The sequence below is a fragment of the Ammospiza caudacuta genome, chromosome 8 (genome assembly GCF_027887145.1).
Source record: "Ammospiza caudacuta isolate bAmmCau1 chromosome 8, bAmmCau1.pri, whole genome shotgun sequence".
In the NCBI taxonomy this organism is placed as follows: domain Eukaryota; kingdom Metazoa; phylum Chordata; class Aves; order Passeriformes; family Passerellidae; genus Ammospiza; species Ammospiza caudacuta.
This window is the reverse complement of record NC_080600.1, coordinates 25,609,244-25,631,722: the sequence shown is the minus strand read 5'-3', so window position 1 is coordinate 25,631,722 and position 22,479 is coordinate 25,609,244. Positions and strand designations below refer to the sequence as shown.

General features: G+C 36.6%; 1 protein-coding gene across 9 annotated transcripts in view; it reads right to left on the bottom strand.

The window, feature by feature from the left end:
• Window positions 1-12,074, bottom strand: part of LOC131560487 (sodium channel protein type 2 subunit alpha-like) — a 39,571-nt gene extending 27,497 nt beyond the window's left edge. For 2 of the 9 annotated variants that reach the window (XM_058809248.1, XM_058809246.1), the window contains exons 1-11: window positions 11,802-12,074; window positions 10,047-10,165; window positions 8,655-8,744; window positions 7,677-7,805; window positions 6,951-7,042; window positions 5,871-6,107; window positions 4,788-4,851; window positions 3,524-3,665; window positions 2,495-2,701; window positions 1,391-1,681; window positions 399-746 (exon numbers count right to left, since the gene is read on the bottom strand). In XM_058809248.1, the coding sequence (XP_058665231.1) occupies window positions 399-746; window positions 1,391-1,681; window positions 2,495-2,701; window positions 3,524-3,665; window positions 4,788-4,851; window positions 5,871-6,107; window positions 6,951-7,042; window positions 7,677-7,805; window positions 8,655-8,744; window positions 10,047-10,165; window positions 11,802-12,074 (1,992 nt within the window). Of the gene's footprint in view, window positions 1-365; window positions 747-1,390; window positions 1,682-2,494; window positions 2,702-3,523; window positions 3,666-4,787; window positions 4,852-5,870; window positions 6,108-6,950; window positions 7,043-7,141; window positions 7,234-7,676; window positions 7,806-8,654; window positions 8,750-10,033; window positions 10,166-11,801 lie in introns of all 9 variants that reach the window. The other 7 variants (XM_058809243.1, XM_058809245.1, XM_058809247.1 and 4 more) reach the window with 7 other exon arrangements.
• Between the last annotated feature and the right edge of the window lie 10,405 nt (window positions 12,075-22,479).

Sequence of the window (22,479 nt, the reverse complement as noted above, 5' to 3'; positions counted from 1 at the left end):
ACTTAAAAGGAGACTAAAACCACAAAGAAAAAAAATTGAAATAATCTAATAATGTACAGGAAGCTTAGAGTTGGACATCCTATTTTGCACTCAAAAACAGATTTAGCAATGGAACATTACTAATCTGATTCATTAAGCAGATGTATTTACATCTTTTCTTTGCAGGTATGTAAAACTTACTGCTTTATTCTCTTTCATGCTTTAGCCTCTCACTTTTGACTAAATCACTTCAAACCCATTTCAACACAGTAAGATTCCAAAAGCATTCACAACTTCCCATCTATTTTCAAAGCAATAATTTTTGAAACATTGTCCACGCAATAAAGAAAGGACATGAAACCTGGAGTAATTTTAAACTTTCTTACATTGCCATCAGTTGATGGTTTATCTATTATCACCTCTGGCAGAAGTTGTCCAGTAGGAGACAACAGACCTGGTGGTCCATCCACCAAGGAAACCACTCCATTGCAATCTACAGTGCTGTGCATCTTCCCATTCACTGGGAAGACTGTCAGCCTTCTGGATGACCCACTGGCCTGGCTGATGTTGCTGCTGCGCCGCTCTGCGTGCCTGCGCGGCACAAACAGAGACCCTCTCCTGCTCGAGTTATCCTCAAACGTGCTGTGCTCATCGTCAGCAAACTCATTTTCTGAGCCTCTCTCTCGTCCGTCGCCTCTAAAACTGAACAGACTTGTTCTGCTACTAGGCCTGGGAGAAAACAGGGAGCCATGAACACTCAGCAAAGACTGCAAAGGAAACATAAAAAACGACCATCTGAAGATTATAAGCATACAAAATTCATGTCTATGTACAAGAAAAACAATAATAATTTATATTCCCCTGGAATTTTTCAGTGTTATCTTTAATACACTGCCTCAGGCTGGTCTCAAAGATGCATTACAGATGAAAGTCAACTGAATGGGTAAATTTACAGTGTACCTAAAATAATGACTGCGGAGAAAAAAAAATAACCTACATTAGGCCACTGCTTTTTCATGCTCTAAAGAGAAAAACCAAGCTTTACATAAACTCTCAATGATCCACAAAGATCATGCATTATGTTAAAAGATACCAATACCTTTAGTCTTCTACATTCATACATTATACTTAATTATTCCATTTATGAATTAAGAAGGCATTTCTAGCTCAGATCAACTAGGAAAATGCAATACTGCTGTGCGCGTTCAGGTCCTAAATAATAAAATGAGAGGCAACAAAACACTTTTTGAAGGTACACTTGAGAAAATAATACCAATTTACAGTTGGTATTTAAGAGAATGCTACATTATTTTTACTTTGTTGCCTTACATTGCAAAGTTGCAGTGAAGTTTGTTGTATATGACAATAATCTCACAAATTCCAAAAATTACAATTGCATTACTCACAGTACCTGGTGGGATGATATAAATGGCTTCCCATAAGTTAGTCTGTTCCCATCAAAAGAAAAACGGAAACCTTTCTTTTTGATACTGCCATCTGATTCAGATTTTGGAAGCTTTTCATCCTTCATGTCATCCTCTTCTCCAGAGAGCTCTCTCTGCCTCCTTTTCTTCCTTCTATTTCTTCTTTCTTTGGCACTTTTTGAACTAAGCTTGGATGCATCTGAAGAACTATCTGAGGGTGCAGCATTCCCACTTTCACAGCTGTACTCAGTCATCTCTGCTGCAGCTGCTGCTATTGCCTGCCACAGCAATTATTTAATAAGATACTTTATAAATCACATCATTTTAAAAGAAAGATAATCTTATTCCTAAGATTTGTATCAAATTACTTCTAGTAAACAGTGCAGTTGGATTTGTGCAAAGCTACAAATGAAATTCTGTAGTATGAATGGAATTTGAATGGAGTTCTACTTAGCACCCATGTCATGGAGTCAGCCCACATTGTCTACAGTCACAAAGTTCATTAGAAAATATTTGAAAATTATTAAATTTATTAATTATAGTGAATGCAACTGAAAACAAAAGAGCCAAACAGAGTCACACTTCCGCCTGTAATTATTTAGTAAACTAATCCTAGTTTTATTGTAAATTTTATTGTAATCCTAGCTTTTATTGTAAGTAGCCTCCTTAAGCTGCTGCCAGTCTTAGATTCGCTAGTAGCAGCACAGGTAGCAAAAATGAATCAGAAATTTATAGATGAAAATATTCTACACTCTAATCAAGGGCTGAAAAGTATTGAAATTATTTCTAAGATGAGAATTTCAAAAATCATCATGACAGTTTACAAGCTACTACCCCAAGATAACAGAGATTCATTTAAAACTATTATTCTGATTTGGATGCTACTCTTTGTTATCAGTTCAGAAATTGATTACCACTTTAGATATTATCTATTTTAAAAACAATAAAGAGGCATAGAAAAAGCAGTCTACAGTATTTGCAAGTTATGTTAAAGAATGGATTTTTTTAATATGTAAATTTATTATTGGTTCTATTTTAACAAATAGCAGGCAAAGGAACACACTAAGGCCCAGATTCTTGATAGAAAATACCTGAGCTTCTTCTTGCTGCTTCCGCAGTTGTTCAAGCTTCAGTTTAAAGTCTGCCTCCCTCTGCTCTGCTTCAACAAGAGTTGCTTGATTTTGTTCTTCATAGGCCATGGCAACCACAGCCAAGATCAAGTTAATCAAATAGAAGGAACCCAGAAAAATCACCACAACAAAAAATATCATGTATGATTTGCCAACAGCTCGCAGTGTCTATAGGAGGAGAAGAGAAATCCAGCTGGTGAAGAAATGTATCACTTCTGCAGTTCCCAAGCATTAATGACTTTGAAAAGTTCAAAACTTAGTTGGTTTTCCTTCTGTAGTAAAATCATACACGTTTTCTGAATTACAAAGTAATTGTAATTCAGAAACATAAATATAAAGGGAACATTCTTTTAGGTGAAAACCATGCCTAAGGATCATGCTGCTTTGGGACAAACCTCTTTCAATGCCTAATAATCTTGGGAAGTATGTGGGATCAGAGTTCTTAAGGTCAGTCACATATCACAGGTTGGATGCTTAGAATGCTTACCATGTATTAGCATGAGTTCTCTTTGAAACAAACAAATGATCTAAAAATGGCACAATTGGCTAGATAATGAGAAGATAGTATTTATTATAATTGACACATTTGCATACACCATATAATGAAAAGCTTGTGTAAGAATCTTAATTTGTATCAAGTCATGCATTCTAAGTTATAAAAATAGGACTAAGGGTACTGAAATTAAATTTCAGATTTTGCTGTCATTAAGTCTTTTTAAACTCAATATTGACTATTTTGAAAATATCACGAGGCACAAAATGAAATATACACTGCAAAAATTAAATTATGGACCAAAAAACTCTTCATGTGCCTCTTCAGAAATCATGTGAGATTCTGTATCAAGTGGCCACATCTGCTTAGTTTTGCAACTGAATTTGCTTCCTTTGAAAAATGTTAATGGCTAACAATAGCAATGGTATGTAATACAAATAAGAACGATTGATTTGGGCCCAGTAATACATTGACCACAATTTTAAAAATACACTCACCAACTGATAAAGATTTTCCCAATAGTCCTGTGTCATCAGTCGAAACAGTGACAAGAAAGCCCAACTGAATGTGTCAAAGCTAGTATATCCATAGTTGGGGTTTTTACCAGCTTTCACACAGATAAACTCTTCTGGGCATTTACTAGAAGAGGGAAACAAAACAAAACAAAAGAGGCAAAACAATCCATACACAAATTTCATATAACACTATTTAAAAAAAATTATTGTTTCTTGAGCTTCTTATGAGGCTTACTCTGTGGATGGTGCTGCTATTTATGGCTTAAAACAATTCAAAGATTAGTGAGGAAATTAAAAGTCTGTTCTTTAAAAAATAATCCAGAGAGTAAACAAGTGATGACAATATTTCCTTCTATTGTCTTTCAAAATTTTAAACAAAATAAAGTTTTTTATCAACAGTTTGATATTACCTCTGAAAATATCTCTTCAATGAAAATAATAAATGTACTTAACATAGATATTCCAATAGGTGGATACTTCCATGCAGGAAAAAGACAGCCAGCACACATATTTTATGCTTAACTTTGTCAGTGAGGCTGGCATACCAGATTTCTTGGCTTCTTCACATGAGCCTAATTAACAAATTCTACCAATTTGTCAAGAGCAAATAACCAGCACAAGGACACTTTTATCTCAATAAATTTTTCATATTGGTTTTGAGAGTAGGTGATGCAATCTTGATATCAAATGTAAGTACACTGTTTCAATTAGGACAGAAGACCCTCTTGTCCCCAAAACCTCTATAGAAAAACACTGTGAAGATTTCTTTTCATGTATGTGTGCCCGTTTGATGTGCATTTATACACGTACACAAAATATCTCATAGTTAGACACAAGTTAAATGTTTACTAAAATAGTTTGAATGTTTTAAAATTATTACCAGCCAAAACCAAGGGATGGACTGATACTTCATAAGCATGTAGAATGATACGATTTGGTTATTATATGATTGCTCTTTTAGGGTTGAGAAATGGCAGGAAACCCATGGCAAACAATGTTCTTAAGTCTTCATAACACAAGGTCTACCAGCTACATGGAATTTTCCAGTTACATATGAGCTTTTAAAACAAATTTCCAGCAAAGTATTTTGTCATTTAACATTTTTATTCATTCAAGTGTCCAGCTGCTAGGAACCATGACCATATTATTATTAACCATGACATTAGGTAACTAAATTATCTTTTTAAAGTTTAGATTGATATTTTTTACATGTTTAGACAGATATGTCATTTTCAGTGTACCTTACCCTGCATCTGAGCTATTGCCACAAAGCAGAAAATCCGTTGCTCCTTCTGGGCGGTAGAAATGACCTAAAGAAAAAATAGAAATAACATGTTTACAAATGAAAGGAGGTTGGGGTTTTGGTTTTTTTTTTTGTGAGGATGAATCTGTGTTCAAGTCATCAGGTTTTGAATGCTCATAATCTCCCATTAGTGTTTTCCCAACAGTGGGTTTAAATACTGGCAGAATCATATAACTGCTTGGGTTGGAAGTGACCTCAAAGATCTGTTTCCAAAACACCTGCCAGGGGCAGGAAAGCCACTTAATAGATCGGGGCCCCATGCAACCTGGCCTTGAACACTTCCAGGGATGGGGCATCCACAGCTTCTCTGGGCAACAAAATAAAAATATATTGCAAAAATAAAGTCCTAGAACAATGTCTTTTTTATACCCTAAAGATACAAAAAGAGCCTAAAAGAATTGGTTTTGTGAGGCCTTGAGAAGACCAGGGAGGGAGCAGGCAGGGAGGGAGATATGTGCAAAGATCTTCACTCTACCTGCAAGTATAAAATGAAAGCTGTAATGAGGATGAAGCCTGACTCATCTCAGGAGCGTACTCCTGAAAGATAAGAGGCCACTAATCAAAGTTTGAGCATGGGAAATTCTGAAGTGATTTTCAAGAAAGTTTCTGTGAGACTGGTTGAATGCTGGCATATGCTGCCCAGAAGAAGCTGTGGTATCTCAATCCTTAGAGATGCTAAAAACTTGCCTGGAACAAGAGATTGAGCAGTCTGCTCTAACTGGACCTGCAGCTGAGCAGCAGTTGGTCTGGACTGTGGAGATCCTGTCCAACCCACATGATTCCATGACCCTAAAACTAACCTAAGCCACTACATACATCTCTAAGTGCAGTTAAAGGAAAGAGCAATCACGTCAGCATGAGTTCGGGATGCAATATACACAAATTCCTATTCTTTGCCAGCCAATTTCACTGGCTTTTTTTAATCTTTAGCCGGCAGTATAAAACAGGCTAAAGAGAACATATTATCTTGTGATTGTGTGTTGGTTTACATACAAATTTTAGCAAATTACAAAAAGTATTTCTTACTTTCGTCATTAATGTACGCATCCCAGTTCAATTCTGTATCATTGAAGTATGGAACTACATGTGTTTCAAAGGCTGTTGAATTTTTTGATGGCCAGAACAGGCATTTATTCTTCAAGTTGCCCATGAACAGCTGCAGTCCTATCAGTGCAAATACACTCAGGCAAAACACAGTCAGGATCATCACATCCGAGAGCTTCTTCACAGACTGAATTAAGGCTCCAACAATAGTCTTCAGGCCTGCAAACAGAGGCAGATTTTTATTATAATATTAAATATTTAACTAAGCTAAAATGTAATCTAACCAATCTAGTCTCCAAGACACTACTAAATACCATGCACAGCTTAAATAAAACAGTCTTAAAACATTTTCCAAAGGAAAAGCTACCGACAAGTTTCATCATTCCTGAAAAATAATTTGAAAATATGAATGGGAATGAATGGCATACATTCCAAAGCACCGGCTCTTCAAACCAGGAGCTTTGAATTCATGCTCTCTATACATGTACACTACATCTAAAGAAAACAGTTTACTTTTTTTTCTTTTTGATGCCTCTTGCTCCAAACCTCTGCCAGTATTCTATTACAATACACAACATTTGGTTCTATAACAGCAAACAAAGAGACCACAATTTTATTTCAGTAGCAATTTTAATGTCTGCATTCTAATGCTTCTCTCTTGGAGGTGGGGTTTGGTGAAGATCGGCATCATAAGATAATAATTACATCATGCAATCCCCATGCTACTCATTATTATCTTATTCCTCTGTCAGAAATTCAACTTTTACAAAACTCCAAAATTTTCAATCCCAAATGTCTTTCATAAATATGTATATTTAAAAGACTTAGTTTTGATCCTTAATGTGGGAGAGAAAATTTGAAATTATTAAATGGAGGAATATACAGGCTATGCAAATGAGTTCTTCATGCAATTGACTATTAAACTCTGAGGCTGACTGTTTTACAGAATTAGAAAATGAAATTAAATTGAAATTAAGACAAAATCCTGGATGTTTCTGTTAAAAACATGAGTTCAGCTTCTGTGCAGTTTCAGTCAGCCTCGGTGTTTAACCTCGCTCTCACCTGGAATGACTGATATTGTTTTCAAAACTCGGAGAACTCTGAATGTTCTCAACGCTGAGACATTGCCCAGGTCCACAAACTCTGTCACATATCTGTAGTGAGGGATTCCACACACAAACACAATGACAGCACACACAAAATTAAATAGAGGTGATGTAGAGTGTCTACTATTTTACACAGTTACTTCTTACCTGGAATTACAGAAATAGTTTTCAAAGCTCTCAACACTCTGAAAGTTCGAAGAGCTGAAAGATTGCCTAGGTTTACAAATTCTGTTATATACCTGTAGGATTAAATCACAGTTATTCAGAATTGAGGCAGAGCTTATACTACTTACCTGGACCTGAAATCCAGAAACCCTGGGGCTTTTTTTTATTTTTTAAGGAATAAGTTAAAGACTTGCATTCATATTTTCACGTTTCAATTAAGTTTTCCCTAAGAAATTCACCCTTAAGATTTACTATTAACTGCAAATTTAAAATTAAACCTATAGACCTGCTTTTGTTTTTAAAATCCTATTTTAAATTGATTGTTAGTGGTATCCTCTGTACTGTGGAATAGTCCACTAATTCTGCTATGTGCTACACTAGTGTAAAATATTCTAGTGGAAATACTTGAAGCACAATCCAGCCACAAGTAATTTAATATGAACTAATATAAGCCAACAAAACTATTACAGGTTCAAAAAGCTTGGTTATTTAACTTTAAAAAATATTATATACTTACGCAAAGGAAATGACAACAAAATCAAGCCAGTTCCAGGGGTCACGAAGGCACGTAAAATCATTTATACAGAAGCCTCTTGCAAAGACTTTTACTAGAAATTCAAAAGTATAAATTCCAGTGAAAGTGTACCTATGAGAAAACATGCAAGCAAAAGTTAGAGATTGTTGTGTTGTTCAGTGATATAACATGAACATACAGGAAATTAACTCAAACCCAGTAATTAGTACATGCACTGAACACAAGTTATAAACTCACAAAGTATGACTGGTTTTCCACCATTCTTTTGTGAGATAATAGGATTATACTTTTCCATTTTGTCAGAAAAATATTTTTGCAGTTTCTAGCACATAAGATTTTTTAATTTCAGCACTAATAATGATAACCATGAATAACATGGAAAAAAATTTTTGTTCAAATAACATTTGAGCATGGTTGCCACATCAGAAATAAAGTCCATGGGCAAGTAAAACCTAGTACTTACTGAAGGTGCTTTACAGTTGACCATGTAGACTTAAGAATGATAAACAATAATCCTCAGCAGAGGTATTTTCTTTAAAGAGTGGGCGTGTCCCATAATTAGATTTTGCTACACAAAATTAAGGTGTTTCGGAGGGGCTATGGAAAGCATTTTCCACACTGAAAAGCAGTAGTTTTGGGTGGAATGACCGATTTCTTTTTTTCTTTTTTTAATGAAAAAGAACAGCTCAGGAAGGAGAATGCATGAAAACACTGCTTGTACGAACGTTCTGAGGAAATGTATTTATCAGCATTTTGTTCAGAGAAAAAGGTTAACAATGTCAAAGCTTCCTTCCTTCGCAGAGCTTGCAGGACTGTGCTGCTTTGGGATGATCAAACTCCAAGCAGGAAAAAGTGGATACTGGTATTACACAAGTAAGTAAAACTGCATGGTCTAGCTCTTAATTTGCTTTTCATTTTTAAAGCATTTTAAAAATTATTAGCCTTTTTAAGTATACTTACTCTACATATTTTGCCCATTCTGGAAGATTTCTCCATGTCATTAATACACAATTTGCCAAAATAGTGAGCATAATGACCTTGTTGAACAATGTTGACTGTAGTTAAGGAACATACCCCTTTTAAAAGCCAAATTTGCATAACACAACATACAAGGAATTGACCAGGACATAGAATACCGACAACATATATAATACAAATCAGTTTACTATCACCAGCAATGTCATAAATAATGCAAAGACATTTCACAAGAATGATGGTTATACACCTATCACAGAATCATTTAGGTTGGAAAAGACTGCTGAGGCCACCAAATTCAACTTTTGACTCTTGACTTGTCAACTAGACCATACGTGCCACATCCAGTCACTTCCTGAACACCTCCAGGGATAGTGAGTTTACCACTTCCCTTGGAAGTCAATTCCAATGCTTGACAACCTCTTTTGTGAAGAAATTCCTCCTGATGTCTAACATGGACTTCCCCTGGCGCAGCTTGAGGCCAGTTCCTCTTGTCCTGTCACTGGTTACCCGGGAGAAGAGCCTGCCCCCCACTTGGCAACACCCTTCTTCCAGCGAGTTGTAGACAGCAGTAAGGTCCCTCTGAGCCTCCTCTTCTCCAGGCTAAACACTCCCAGATCCCTCAGCAGCTCCTCCTAGGACTCACACCCTTCACCAGCTTTGCTGCCCTTCTCTGGACCTGTTCCAACACCTCCATGTCCTTTCTGAATTGAGGTGCCCAGAACTGGACACAGCACCCAAGGTGTGACCTCACCAGTGCCGAGTACAGGGGGACAGTCATTGTCCCAGCCTTGCTGGCCACACTATTCCTGACACAGGCCAGGATTGCCCCTGGCTTTCTTGGCCACCTGGGCATGCACTGGCTCATGTTCAGCTGCTGCCTACCAGCACCCCAAGCCCTTTCCCACCGGGCAACTTTCCAGCCACTCTGCCCCCAGCCTGTAGCACTGCATGAGTCAATTTGAAGTCAATTTGTAGGATCCAGCACTTGGTCGTGTTGAACCTCATGCTCTTGGTCTGGCCCATCCATACAGCCTGTCCAGGTCCCTCCACTTTTCCTGTCCTCCAGCAGATCAACACTCCCACACAACTTGGTGATATCCACAAACTTACCAAGGGTACACTCGCCCCCGTCATCCAGATCATCCATAAAGATTTTAGACAGGGTTGGGTTCAATACTGCATCTTAGGGAACTCTACTAATGACTTATCTGGATTTAATCAGCAGGTTAAGTGACTAATCTTAGCTCAGATTGATTTTGAAAGAATCTTTTTTTTTTGGCAGGAATAGATTCAAACACTAAATCAAAACTCCTAGTATTAACATTAGTAATATTAATCAGTAACCATTTTTAACAAACCACTTGAAAAGGATATGAATGAACCAAAATCTTAATAGCTAGTCTTCTAGTGATATTGAAAGGAGATAAAAGGTACAAGGCAGGTGTGGCACTGAACCTGTGGATTGTCTTCGCTTTATCCAGTACTATAAATGTCTTTAAAAAACAGACAAAAAGGGCATGAGGGTAGTGGGGTTAGGAAATTAAGGATTTTAGAAACCTTGTCATAGTACAGGCTGCTTACACACATCTAAGTAGCTAAATTTATTTTCAGTAGAATTGCAGAAGGAAATCACAGATTCTAAATTTTCATATGAGCAAAGAAAATGCTACACCACACATTCTTTGTCTCTGTGCTCTTAAAATCTGCATTTCAGATTTTCTAGTATTAAGTAATTACATTAAAACGATAATTTAAAATATGACTTTTTAAATTTAAAGAAGCTCTTTTACTTGCATGTCAGAACAAAATTGGCAATGCAAAACAAAGCACCTAAGTAACCATTTTTGAGACCTCACAAAGAACTATTTAAACATTCCAGCATGTTAAAACTGGTTTTGGGGGAGACATCCTTGACTTTTAAAATCCTTGGCTTTATTGCTTGTGCAACCGCTACTAATAAATGCAATAATTTTTTATTTTAAATAGGAGACACAATGAAATGTTCATCTAATGAAATCTTAATTCAATCTACATTTAATGATTATTCTCCCAAAATCTATAGTCTGGAAATAAGCAGGTTATAACACTGAATATTTCTGTTTTCCAATGACATTTAACTATAAAAGAAACAGGTCATTTGTCAATAGTGTTTGTGAAGTTAAGAGAACAAAAACTAAAACAACTAAAAAATCTGCATGATTATTAGTCTTCAACATTTTATACTAGAAAAAAACTGCTTTAATTAGGTTGTTATTACTGATATAATACAGCTGTTTTGTTAAATTCCTATCTTGCAAGACACTATTTTGTTGATTATTGAGTACTTAATTTCAAAAACCTGTTCTATGGTTTTAATTCAACAAGTCTTTTATTTAGTACACAATAAAATAGCCACTTGCTGCTTATTTTTTACTGCCTTTTTAATGTAAACTCAGTTTTGTATTCCTTCTTGACATCATTTCACTTCACATGCATATATAAAAATAACTTTCCTTCATCTGCACTTGCCAAAGTAAACACCTTGCTCTTTTCTTCCTTTTTATCAGTATATCTATAAATGAAACTGAATCAGTATATATTAATTTAGATTTTGTCATTGCCTGTAACACAGACCCAATACTGAAACACAAAAACTGGTTTAGTCTTTAATATTTTTTTTAATTTTGTAAAACAAATATTTTTATGATATTTTCAGGAATGTTTGACAGTGATTGTTCTGTCATAAGACTGAGTGAGGATTTTGTCTAAACATGTCTGTAATAAACTAAATCTCAGGCATCATGTTTCTTACAAAAATCCAAAGAGCAGCCAGAGAGATGGAAAGTTTTCAAATGGTTCAGCATTAAATCAGATCTGCAGAGATTACAGGACATTTAATATAAAATCCATTAACTAAAATACCGTAATATGAGACATTAAAAGAAAAGTGTCTTTTCTTTTCTCTTTTTAAAAAGCACAATTTTACCAAGAGTTACAGTTGTCTTTATAGAGAAATCAAAATAACTAACATAATAGCACCTACTGCATAATACTTCCAACCAGTGCCTCTGACCAACTCCCCAGCAGAGCATTTATCAGGTTATAGTAAAACAGGAGTATCTAATTACATTCTTAGTACAAAACACTTACTTTTTTATTGATGTAATATGGGTCCAGGTCCTCCAGGGGTTCACACACCATTCCTGGAGGAATATCACCATAAATAAATGGCAGTGTCTTTCCTGCCTCTAAGTCATTATTTGGCTCTAGGTGATCTGCTTCATGACCAGCATCATCTGCAGGCTCCTCTTGGTGGCAATGAAATTTTTCATCAGCAATACGTTTTTCAATGGCTGCAAGAGATTCTTCAGTGAAATAGAAGAAGCTGTCAGGTCCTGGTGGTACCAGCATTGCCTGCGCCATCTTCTCATTCTGCAAATTTTAAATGCTTTTTGGCTCTTGTGTAAGAAGATCCTAGGAGGACATGTAGGAGAAGGAAAGAAGAAACAGCAGGTCACACCACCAACAAAATCCCCAAATATAAGCTTTAGGCATAGTCAGAATCTGCCTCTTTTCTCTTTATAAAGCCCTGTAGCAAGAAATATTTCAAATAACAGTCAGATATTTAATAGAAAAGTAGCTACCCATGGCAAAGAGATAGAAGTTAAGAAGTAAAGAAAAAAAATAAAAAAAGAAACAAGATCAAATTCTCTTACAGTTTGTCAACTCAGGGTAATACCTCACAACAAAAGAAGAAAAAAATCTAACTTTTCCTGGCCTAACATTAAGTTACATTATTGTGAAAAAGTAAAAAGTGTTTCAGCACAGCTAATTATTGCAATGGTCACAACCTCTACCATACAGATGTCTGCATTTTTGGCACACCATCTTAAAAAATCTTTCATTTATATTACAAAAGTAGAAAGAAAAAACATGCTATTTTTATTACTGTCAATTTCTTATGGCAACATTGCTCCATCTGGTGGCTTATACTATGACCGCCAAACAAATGTTTATATTTTATTATCAGGTACTACACAAACACATTCTATCTATAAAGCCATATTCACAGGCAGAAAGCAACTGGCCTGAAATTCAGTCTTTCCCTTTTAGGCTTTCTGATTCATATCTACCTGATTTTCAATTGTAGCTTTGATAGTGCTATCCCTCTGTAATTAAGGAAGTTATGATGGATGAAGTGTTTTAGATTTATATAAAAAGCACGGCACAATCAAAAGTAAAGTACTCTCTTTGAGACCAAGGTTATTTTCAAAATACTTAAAAATAAGAAATTCATTAAATTCATTAATTGATAATTTCTTTCTAGGTTATATTTTCCACAGTGAGTGTACAGTTAGCACCTAAGGGTGCTAACAACTTCAGAATAAACCAATTTTTTTGAATGGACACAAGATGGAGTCCAGTCCTACTTGCTGACAGTCATTAAGTGTTGTGGCCTTTGTCAACACAACATTGTGATGAGTTGACCTTGGCTGGCTGCTCTCCCACTCACGTTCCACAAAATGAACTGCACAGGGGAGAATGTCATGAAAGAGCCCAGGTTTTATTAAAATAAAGACAAGCAGATCATTTACAAATTACTGTCATGGGCAAAATAGACTCACTTTAGGAAAAATAACTTACTGTCAATTAAAACAGAATTGGAAGATAAAAAACATAAATCCTAGAAGAATTTTCCCTCTGCCTCTTTGCTCCAGGCTCAACTTCACTGTTCACACTCAACTCCTACACCTCCACCCCCAACAAGAGGCATGGGGAGGGTGGGGAATGGGGCTGGCATCAGTTCATTGCTGTTCTTTGCCACTCCCTCCTCCTGTTTTTCCCTTGCTCCAGCATGTGTCCCTCACACAGGCTGTGAAGCTCTGGGATAAGGTTGCTCCAGCATGGCCTTTGCAGTGTCTCTCCCTGAAGGAACATTCACTTTCTCCAGGCTGGAGTCCCCCAGGGCTGCAGGCTGGGTATCTGCTCTGGCACTCCCCTCCCCTATGGACTGCAGGGAAACCCCTGCTCCAGCATGGCCTGTCCCACAGCTTCCAGGGAGCTTCTGGAACCTGCAGCCCCCTCCTTGCACTCCTGTTCCCCTGGCCCTGGAGCTGTTTCTCACAGCCTCTCACAGAGTGCTCCTCACACTGACCTGTGGCATTTTGCTCTTTTCCAGGTGTGTTTTCCCATCCTGCCTGAGCTGGGCACAGGGTAGCCCTGGGCTCTCCACTCAGGGCCTGCCTGGCAGCCCTGAAACACCACGGCCACTGCTCAGAGTCACCACAGGCCTCAGTGTCAAAAACACAGGCCTCAGTGTCAAAAACTTAAAGCAGATTGAGGTGACGGCAAATGCCATAGGTTCCTGCCACCACAAAAGCCACAGAGTGAGCCAGTTCTCCTGACCCCAGTGTGTGCAGGGAAGATGCACTGAGAAGGAAAAATACTGATGGAAAATATCGATGGCAGACTTTTTCAGGAAGTGTAACAGCTCCAAAGTCAAATAACCCATGACACAGCAAATCCCAGATAGCTGCCTCTTCTATGCCAACTTCTAGGTCAACTTAATGTTAGTTGAGGAAATTCTCTATTTCTAACAATTTTACAGCAGGAATTACATTGCCATGGACAGGCAGACAACCCATGATGCAAGCCATCTACTCTTCAAAATTAGTCAGCTGAGGTTATGGACAGGCTTCAAATCCCTGCTTTTTCAGCTGAGCCACCACAGGTTCCAAGGCTTTGGCACATACCACAATAGACACAAAAAGAGTGGGGGGGCTCTTTATACTGACTACTAAAGAGGTGAGAAATTTCCTTATAAATAATTATAGAAATCAGACATTTTTCATGTCACCTGCTAAGCACTTTAAGAAAACACAGACAGTTTTTTACTCTGGAAAAGAAAGCCTGAGAATGCCAAGTCTTTCCTTATCTATTTAAAAATGCCTCATCTCATCTGTTCCATCTTAAAGAAATTCACCATTTTCAAATGCAGGATTTGATTGCTGTTTAGCCTTTTGGGGCAAATCGTTCTCAAATCCATAGCACCAGTGAATCTGAAGATCTGACCAGTCCTACTTGGACTGAGAATCAGCTGTGTCCCAAAAGGTACTTTGCCTTCAGAAGCTGAATAACAGCTGTGGCTCTAAACCTTCACCAGCAAAAAGGGAGAGAGATCTGTCTTCCAAAGAAGAACACCAGGATTTCTTTCCTTCAGCTTCCTTTTCACCTAAGAACTAAGGTAACACAAATATTACTTGGTACCTTTAGGTCATTTATTTAGCTTATAACTCTGGGTTTGTTTTTTGTTTTATAAAATGGAGGGGTAGGTATTATCTGCTTCTTCATTTGTAAGCTGAAAATTCAGGAAAATAATTTCATTAGTGCAAGTAGCTGAGTCTATATATTTTTTTTTGAAGTCAAGGAAAGTTCCTACTAGTAGGGGCTTCCTCCTACAACAAGGTGGTAGCAGTATTAAGTCCTAAAAAAAAAAGTCTGTAACATATAGGAATGAATTTTTTTATACCACTACTACATGTACTGTAACAGATTCTGAGAACAGCACTTGTAATAAAATTTGTATTTCATGAATGATGCAAAGAGTTAATGCCATTGTAAGTAGTCCACACACAGTTATTATCTAAAATGGTTAGATGGTTGCACAAAGTCTTTTAGAGGCTGAAGACACAAAAAAGCAAGATCTACAGCTATTAGACCAACTTCTACCTTATAAACAAATAGAACAGGAGTTTTACAAATGGTGCTGCCCTGTCACAGGAATGGTGCTCTTTACAGGCTGAATAAAATACAAGCTTTTCAGCACAGCAACACACCACTGACCAGTCTACTATGCCTATGAACAAGTAGGAGTCTAAGAAATACTTAGGCAACTTTGTGTTTCAATGATTATCTTCAGAAGCAAGCATGTCAACAACCAAAACCAACCAACAAAACAAAACAAAAAAAAAAAAAAAAAAAAGGGAGACACTGGATGAGAGTGTAAATATATAACGTAACATTCAGCTAGTCTTTTAGAGGATGTTTAGATGGATAAAGACTCTACAAAACTTGAAAAACAGTCTTCTAGTCCATGTTAGGAATATAGACTTGGAAAGTGATGAATGTGATGCCCACAGAAACTACTCAAATCAAACATGTACTTGAAAATGTCACTAACTGTTCTGTCTATGCATTTTGTCTAAATTTACTCTTTAAAGGTTTATAAAGCGTAAAACTAAAAGTTCATGACTGCTCATTTTAGCAAATACCATTACAGCCTTATGGCAGTTTTATTGCAGTGGTTATCAGAATGAAAGCCAGCCCTTCCACTTGCATGTTCATATTCTGCTGGTTTATGCAGCAAGGCTGAAGTGGGACCCTCAGGGCTGACATGAACTCCAGCATTTCTCTCTAGAGATACCACAGCCAATGTTTGCAGCACAGTTCCCAATGTTAACACAAAACAAACAAAAAAAAGTTATTTTCCACTACATGACAATCTCTTCTGTGAATGCCTCATTCTAGCAGTCTAATCACAGCCCATGTTTGGAAAAAACCCCACACCTATTAAATACTTCCTGAGTTTCAGTTCAGTGACAATTTACTTTTCATGGCTTTTTTAAAGTACTGCAAATATATAAATGTTGTAGCACTGTGGAAGAAAGTGATGCTGCTTATACTGTTATCTCATGAAGAGAAAGAAAGAAATGGAATGAAAAAAAAAAAAAAGATAAAGCAGGATGGATTGGTTCAATGACTTAAATGTGTCTCTTTCCTGCAATTTTGACAGCATTTGTATTAAAAACTAAGGTAATAACCATCAAATCAGAAAACCATATTTAATGTGAATCCTGAAGAAACTGTTACCCTTCCATCCAAAAATCCCACAAAGGTCCTTCTGAAAGCCTTCTGAAAAATCAACATCAGTAAAAACAAAACCCAACACATAAATCCCCATTTTCTCAGCTTACTGTTAAAAAACAGGCTTCTAATCTTTCATGGCTACGTTGTGCATGTGAGGCTGATTGGAGACTGTCCATCAAGCAGGACAGAAAATTCAAACTACAAATGAAAGATTACAGGAAACTGCTACAAACCACAGACTCTGTAGCAGCATGGTACTAGGAGGAAACTCCTGGGGCAGGAATGAGCCAGTTAGCAACCTGATACTAATGTTATCATAAATATATTCTTATGGAACATGGCTGAGTGAGCAAGAATAATTTTTAAAATATCTTTTAGAAAATATTCTTCATACATTTACAAAGAAAAGCATCACGGTCACTTATATCAAGTCAGGAGTTTTAAGCTTGTGTCCAGGATATGAAAAAAGGCACAAATTTATAGTTTTTATTGTTTCCATATATATAAAAAATTAAAATATTGAAATATATTTATTTCTATATATTACTTTTAATATTTGCAAAAATAATAGTCAAGCTTAAAACCTAACCAGCCAGCAACAAGCCCTCAATACTTACAAAATGCGTTTCCCTAACGCAGCATTTTTATCTTAACATTCTTCAAATGTAGAAATAGGACATCTGCTCTTCCTACTATATATTCTACAACATAATGACCAATTTTTTACAGTATTGTTTCCAATGTTCTCTCTGCTATGGTACATTTCATAGTGTTATTTGAGTTATTTGAATCAAGCTTTCAGTGTACTAAAGAAGCCATACTACTGAAATTACTACGCCTCAAAAAACATCTTAGCCTCACATGTATTGAAATTTCATTAAAAATAAGGCAGTCAGGTAAAGATGTTCAGTGAATTTCATTTAGGCAAGTCATCAAATCTGACGAGTCATAAACAAATTTACAGATTTTTTTTTCGCTATGCTCTTTTTTGTGCATTTCTGTATATTAAAAAAAAAGTGTTTTTTCCATGGACATTTAATTCTACTATATAAATTAAGACTTACTCTATTAACTAATATAATGTCATTGAGCAGTGATGCAGCCTTCAATTTCTACAGAAAATAAGCTGGGTTCATTACTGCTATGTCAATTGCACAACTGTGTGAAATTCACAATCTGTGACTGCAAAACAAGCAGGAGGCTATAAAACAAATCCAGAAAATTCTTAGGACGGTGGTTTAATCTAGAAAGCATCTGCTCCTAAACATCAATAAGAACTAAAAGGTTTCTGAATTATTTATTGCTTTGAGACTGAATAGATTAGACCTATGCTATATTTCACCCCTGGTACTTCTCAACAAAAGATTGTGCTAATGCAATAGCACTAAGTGGGACAGCTGATTTTTAAGGAAAATTTTTACCATGTCATTCTTTTGTCTGTAAGTCACTTCATTCTCTATACCTTGTCCATGAAAATAATTTTAAACCGCAGTAAATGCTTATGGAGGACAAAATTAATTTCTGTTCAGTTTAATGGATTCTACTCCTTATATGAAAATTGCCTTACATGACCTCTAATTCTTCCAAAGGTATTCTAAACTAGATATTTTCAATTCAATAGCCTCTGATGTCAATTTATGAACTTATGGTAATACACAGAAGACATCAAAAATATTAATATTGCAGGAATGAAAAATGCTTAAAAGATACAGGATGCTACAGCTGACCTTCAAAAATAAGAATTCTCTAATATAAGCCCATTTTCAGAATCTGCAGCCACTTAGAGGCAGATCTAAAGTTTGTCTTTCCTTTATGTCAGAAAATGCATTAATTTGGTGCAGATCTAGGAAATTCAGTCCTCACAAACAAGCAATTCAATCCCCACGTATCAAGCGGCCACTTTGGAACAGAGCCAATACACAGCAAATAAAAAACCATAAGAGATTTTACTACTGGCAAGGCATGGAAGAACCGTGAAAAACATGCTACATTGCCACAAATGTGATATGCACATACGATGATGTTTCTGTTATTTGCATGACTACTTGGACATATTTCCAGGCCAGAAGAACACTGCTCAAAACATCAAGACCCTGCTTCTAGTTAGGTCCAAATAAGTCATGTAGCCAACTCTCTGCATAATAAGCCTAATTTAAAGCTTCCTCAGCCTGTTAACTCCTCTTACAATCCAAAGACAAGTTTATATCAGATTTGCCCCCACACTAAGGCTGTTATTCACTTCAATAGCCCATCAGTGCTTCTTGCTTTCATGTATTTATAATAAAAAATCTTCTCAGAATTTTCATTTGGTGACATCAGTTCAGTAAACCTACTGATGTCAAGTCTTCTCCCTCAAATTTTTGAATACTTTTTTTTTCCTTTTGGCAAATAGGAGAACACAGGAAAAAAGAATGTGGGGGGGATGAGGGGCAGGGGGAGGTAGAAAGCAACTCTCCCACCAAAGTAAACACACAGAATGGGAAAACTGGCTGCATAATGTAAAAGAGATAAAGCAAGGAGTACAGCCAGACCTCTTTCCATTCCTCTTCCTGGCCAGACAGGCTCCCTATATCTCATTTAATGGCCTCATTAGTGTAATCTGAGTCTACTTTCTGTGCTGGTCTGATTTCCTAGAAAGACTCAGCTACTGTTCTGCAAACGGATACAGGCTGGGATGATTGGTAAAACCTGGCTCAGTTTATAGCAATGTGGGGGCAAAATTCCCACATCCATTCTAGGGCTTCCTGCAAACACACCAAAAGGGGAAAACGGCATCAGCATACATCAACACAGAGATTTATGGTAGGATGTTCTTGAAAAGGTTCACCTGTTAGGTTCAAAAAGGATTTTGCTCCTTCCAGTATATGACTGAATTTTTGTATGTATCAGAAAAAAAATGTTTACTAATGACATCCATTAAAAAAGCCACATAAGCAGAATAAGCCTGTAAAACTGAAATGAGAGTTCAATACCAATTACTCTGTTTAGTTCAACAGCCTGAAACACAATGCTCTGTTAGTACAAGAGAATTTCAGGCTGTCAGCCTGACTGACAAAGTTCACCATCTGCTTCCCAATGAACATGAGAGCATGAGAAAGAAAGCAAGAATATGCTAGAATACTTGACACCATGATGGCATTCAAAAGTGCATTCATTCATTTTTTGGTTGATTTGGTTTTTGTTTTAGTGGAGATTCAATTATTTATAAAGAAAAGCTTTTTTAGTGCAGATTGCCATGTGCTCTGGGATGACTCTCCTTGAGCAGGGAGGTTGGACATGATGACCCACTGTGGTCCCTTCCAACCTGATCTATTCTGTGATTCTGTAATGGGGTGCAGTATAAACAGTGGCATCAGCATCACTCCAAAATATCTCATTCCTGTGGACAGAACTTTTAAATGGAAGGCTTTGTCATGGAAGGAAGCTTCTCTTACACGTCTGCTTTGGTCCTTACCTCGTGTGACTTGTGTTCCATAGAATGTTACTGGCTTGTACCTTGTTACTTGTCCTCTACATATTCTGTCCTAACTAATTCAATTTATATGGCAGATTAATACTAAAAACTCAAATTATTCAAACTTCACTTAATATTAAAATTTCACTTACTGTACATTTCCATGAGTTTACAAAAACCACTGTTTTTTATAAATATGAAAACTAATGTAAGACCATGTCTTCTCTTGGACACATTAGCTGTGGAATAGCCACAGAATAACCATCAAGCAAAGGTGCCAGGAGGGTATAGACAAATCAAAGTGTTTTGGAGAGCCAAAGAAACTCCTCTAGCTGAAGCAGAAAATATATACACAAAATATGTACATGTTAATAGTGCTGTAGGAAATTGCAGAACACACTAAAATTACAAATAGCACAGCACTTAGAGTGGACATAACAGAATTAGAGGAAGCACTGATAGCCTTTTTCCTCATGCCAAGTTCATCCCAAAAAAACCCCAGACAAACCAGGCACCCTCATCACCATCATCCTCATTTTAAGCCAAGTGTTAACCAAACTAAATCCACAACTATGCCAGGGGCTGAACTAAAGAGCTAGAAATCATTTCCTTTGGTTTTTCCTGTTTTTCCTCCATGTTCTAACAATCAGAACTAGTTTAATACAGAATTGCTTCCTATCACAAGTGAAAGACAAATGGAAAAGAGATTCTGAAAGAAACTGGAGAACAGGTTACTTGAATTTAAAGTGTTAGAAAGTATCAAGGTGAAACTAGTTTGATAAGCACAGGCCTCTTTCACAAACAAATAAGCCCTGGATTTATTACACTGTCTGTTCTGCTCAGTTGTGTTCAGGGATGTAATTATTTTTAAAAGGAAATTTTTTCTTATGAGCACTGATTTTTTCCTATAAATAATGGTAATTCTCTTAGTCTTTATCAGTCATTTTCAGACATTCATGTGATCATAAGCCAGAACAAAGGAACTTCAAGGCAAATTTGGCAGTGGTTTTCTCTGGGGCTTCAATCCAAAAGTCTTAACATTTTCTGAAGTATTTGTCCTCCTTCATTCCCTTTTATTCTTGGCTTTATATTGTGAGACAGGTCTGCATTCAAATGTATCTGACATTACATCCAGTTGGCAAGAATTCAACAGGAGACTTTCTCATACAAAACCCTCACCACTGAGACTAAAGGACAGCTGGAAACACATCTCATGTTTTCATTTACTTCCCATATTTACTTGCTTTTGAAAATTACTCCTTTTCTATATTGTGTAAACAAAAATTATGGACAAGAAAATGAACTGGATTAGATTAAGCTATTATTAAAAAAAAAACAAAAACCAAGTTATTACTACTCTTGTGCCTGCAGAGGAAATGATAAATAAATAAACAGATATGACAGTATGCTCCAAAAGAAAACAAAACCTCCTGAAAGAAAAAAGGGAAGAAAATTCTGAAATATTAATCTAATTTCATACTTGTTTTTTTTTTTCCCACTGAACATGTTTTACCTTTTTTTCCCCACTGAACATGTTCTACCTTCTGCATTTAAATTTAGATTTTCAAAATTAAGACTGCACTGGCTGATACCAACTGCCAGCTGAAAAATGAACAAGAGACAGCAGTAAAACACTGTATCACATTGGATTATTGAAAAATACTGAAATATTGACAATTATTAATGAAGTATTACCATTAATAGTACTAGAATCTAGCCAGGGAAATACATTTTACAACCAATTTACCTGATTGAAAATCCATTTTAAAGGATTTCACTGCTTGTACAACGAGAAGTAACATTCAGCAATTAAGTATAAAAGATTCCTGAAGATCAGAAAGAAAAGGATAGACTTCTATGACCTTTTTCATTATAATCTTTAGACAAAGAAAAATGCAGTGTTCTGGTTCAATCTCCTCTTCTGGTCACTAACAACATACTGAGCAATTGAAAAAAAATTCTTTTTCACCTCAGGTTAGAATGCCAGATATCCATATTTTCCTGAAGCATGCTTAAAAACTCAGTGATTAAATATAAGGAGACAAAGTTGGTAGTTTTATTGCCCTAGGTTTTGTAAATTGTGAAATATTCATATTGCTTGCAATCATTTTATTACCAGCATACATATATTAAAAAAATCTGCCAAGTTCACACTGCCTTATCAAGGCGTGCTACTTAGTAAAAGAAAAAGAACTGCATAGAAAAGTGTCTGCCAGTAATAATTATTCTGAAGTCACAGAACCATCTACTGGCTTGGAATCACCTGCCTTGAACTCAGTGATTCATAACCCTTCTGAACAAACGCACCTGGACCCTGGGGGTGGCTCAGCACATCAGGCTGGACAGGGCTCTGAGCAGCCTGATGGGGTGGAAGATGTCCCTGCGTGCCCCAGATGACAGGCCTGTCCCTGTCCCCAGCACAGAGAGCTAAAAACCCTTCTGACCAGCAAAGGCCCCACCTCCCACCATGAAAGCACTTGCTGAGAGTCTCACTTGTGTTACTACTGC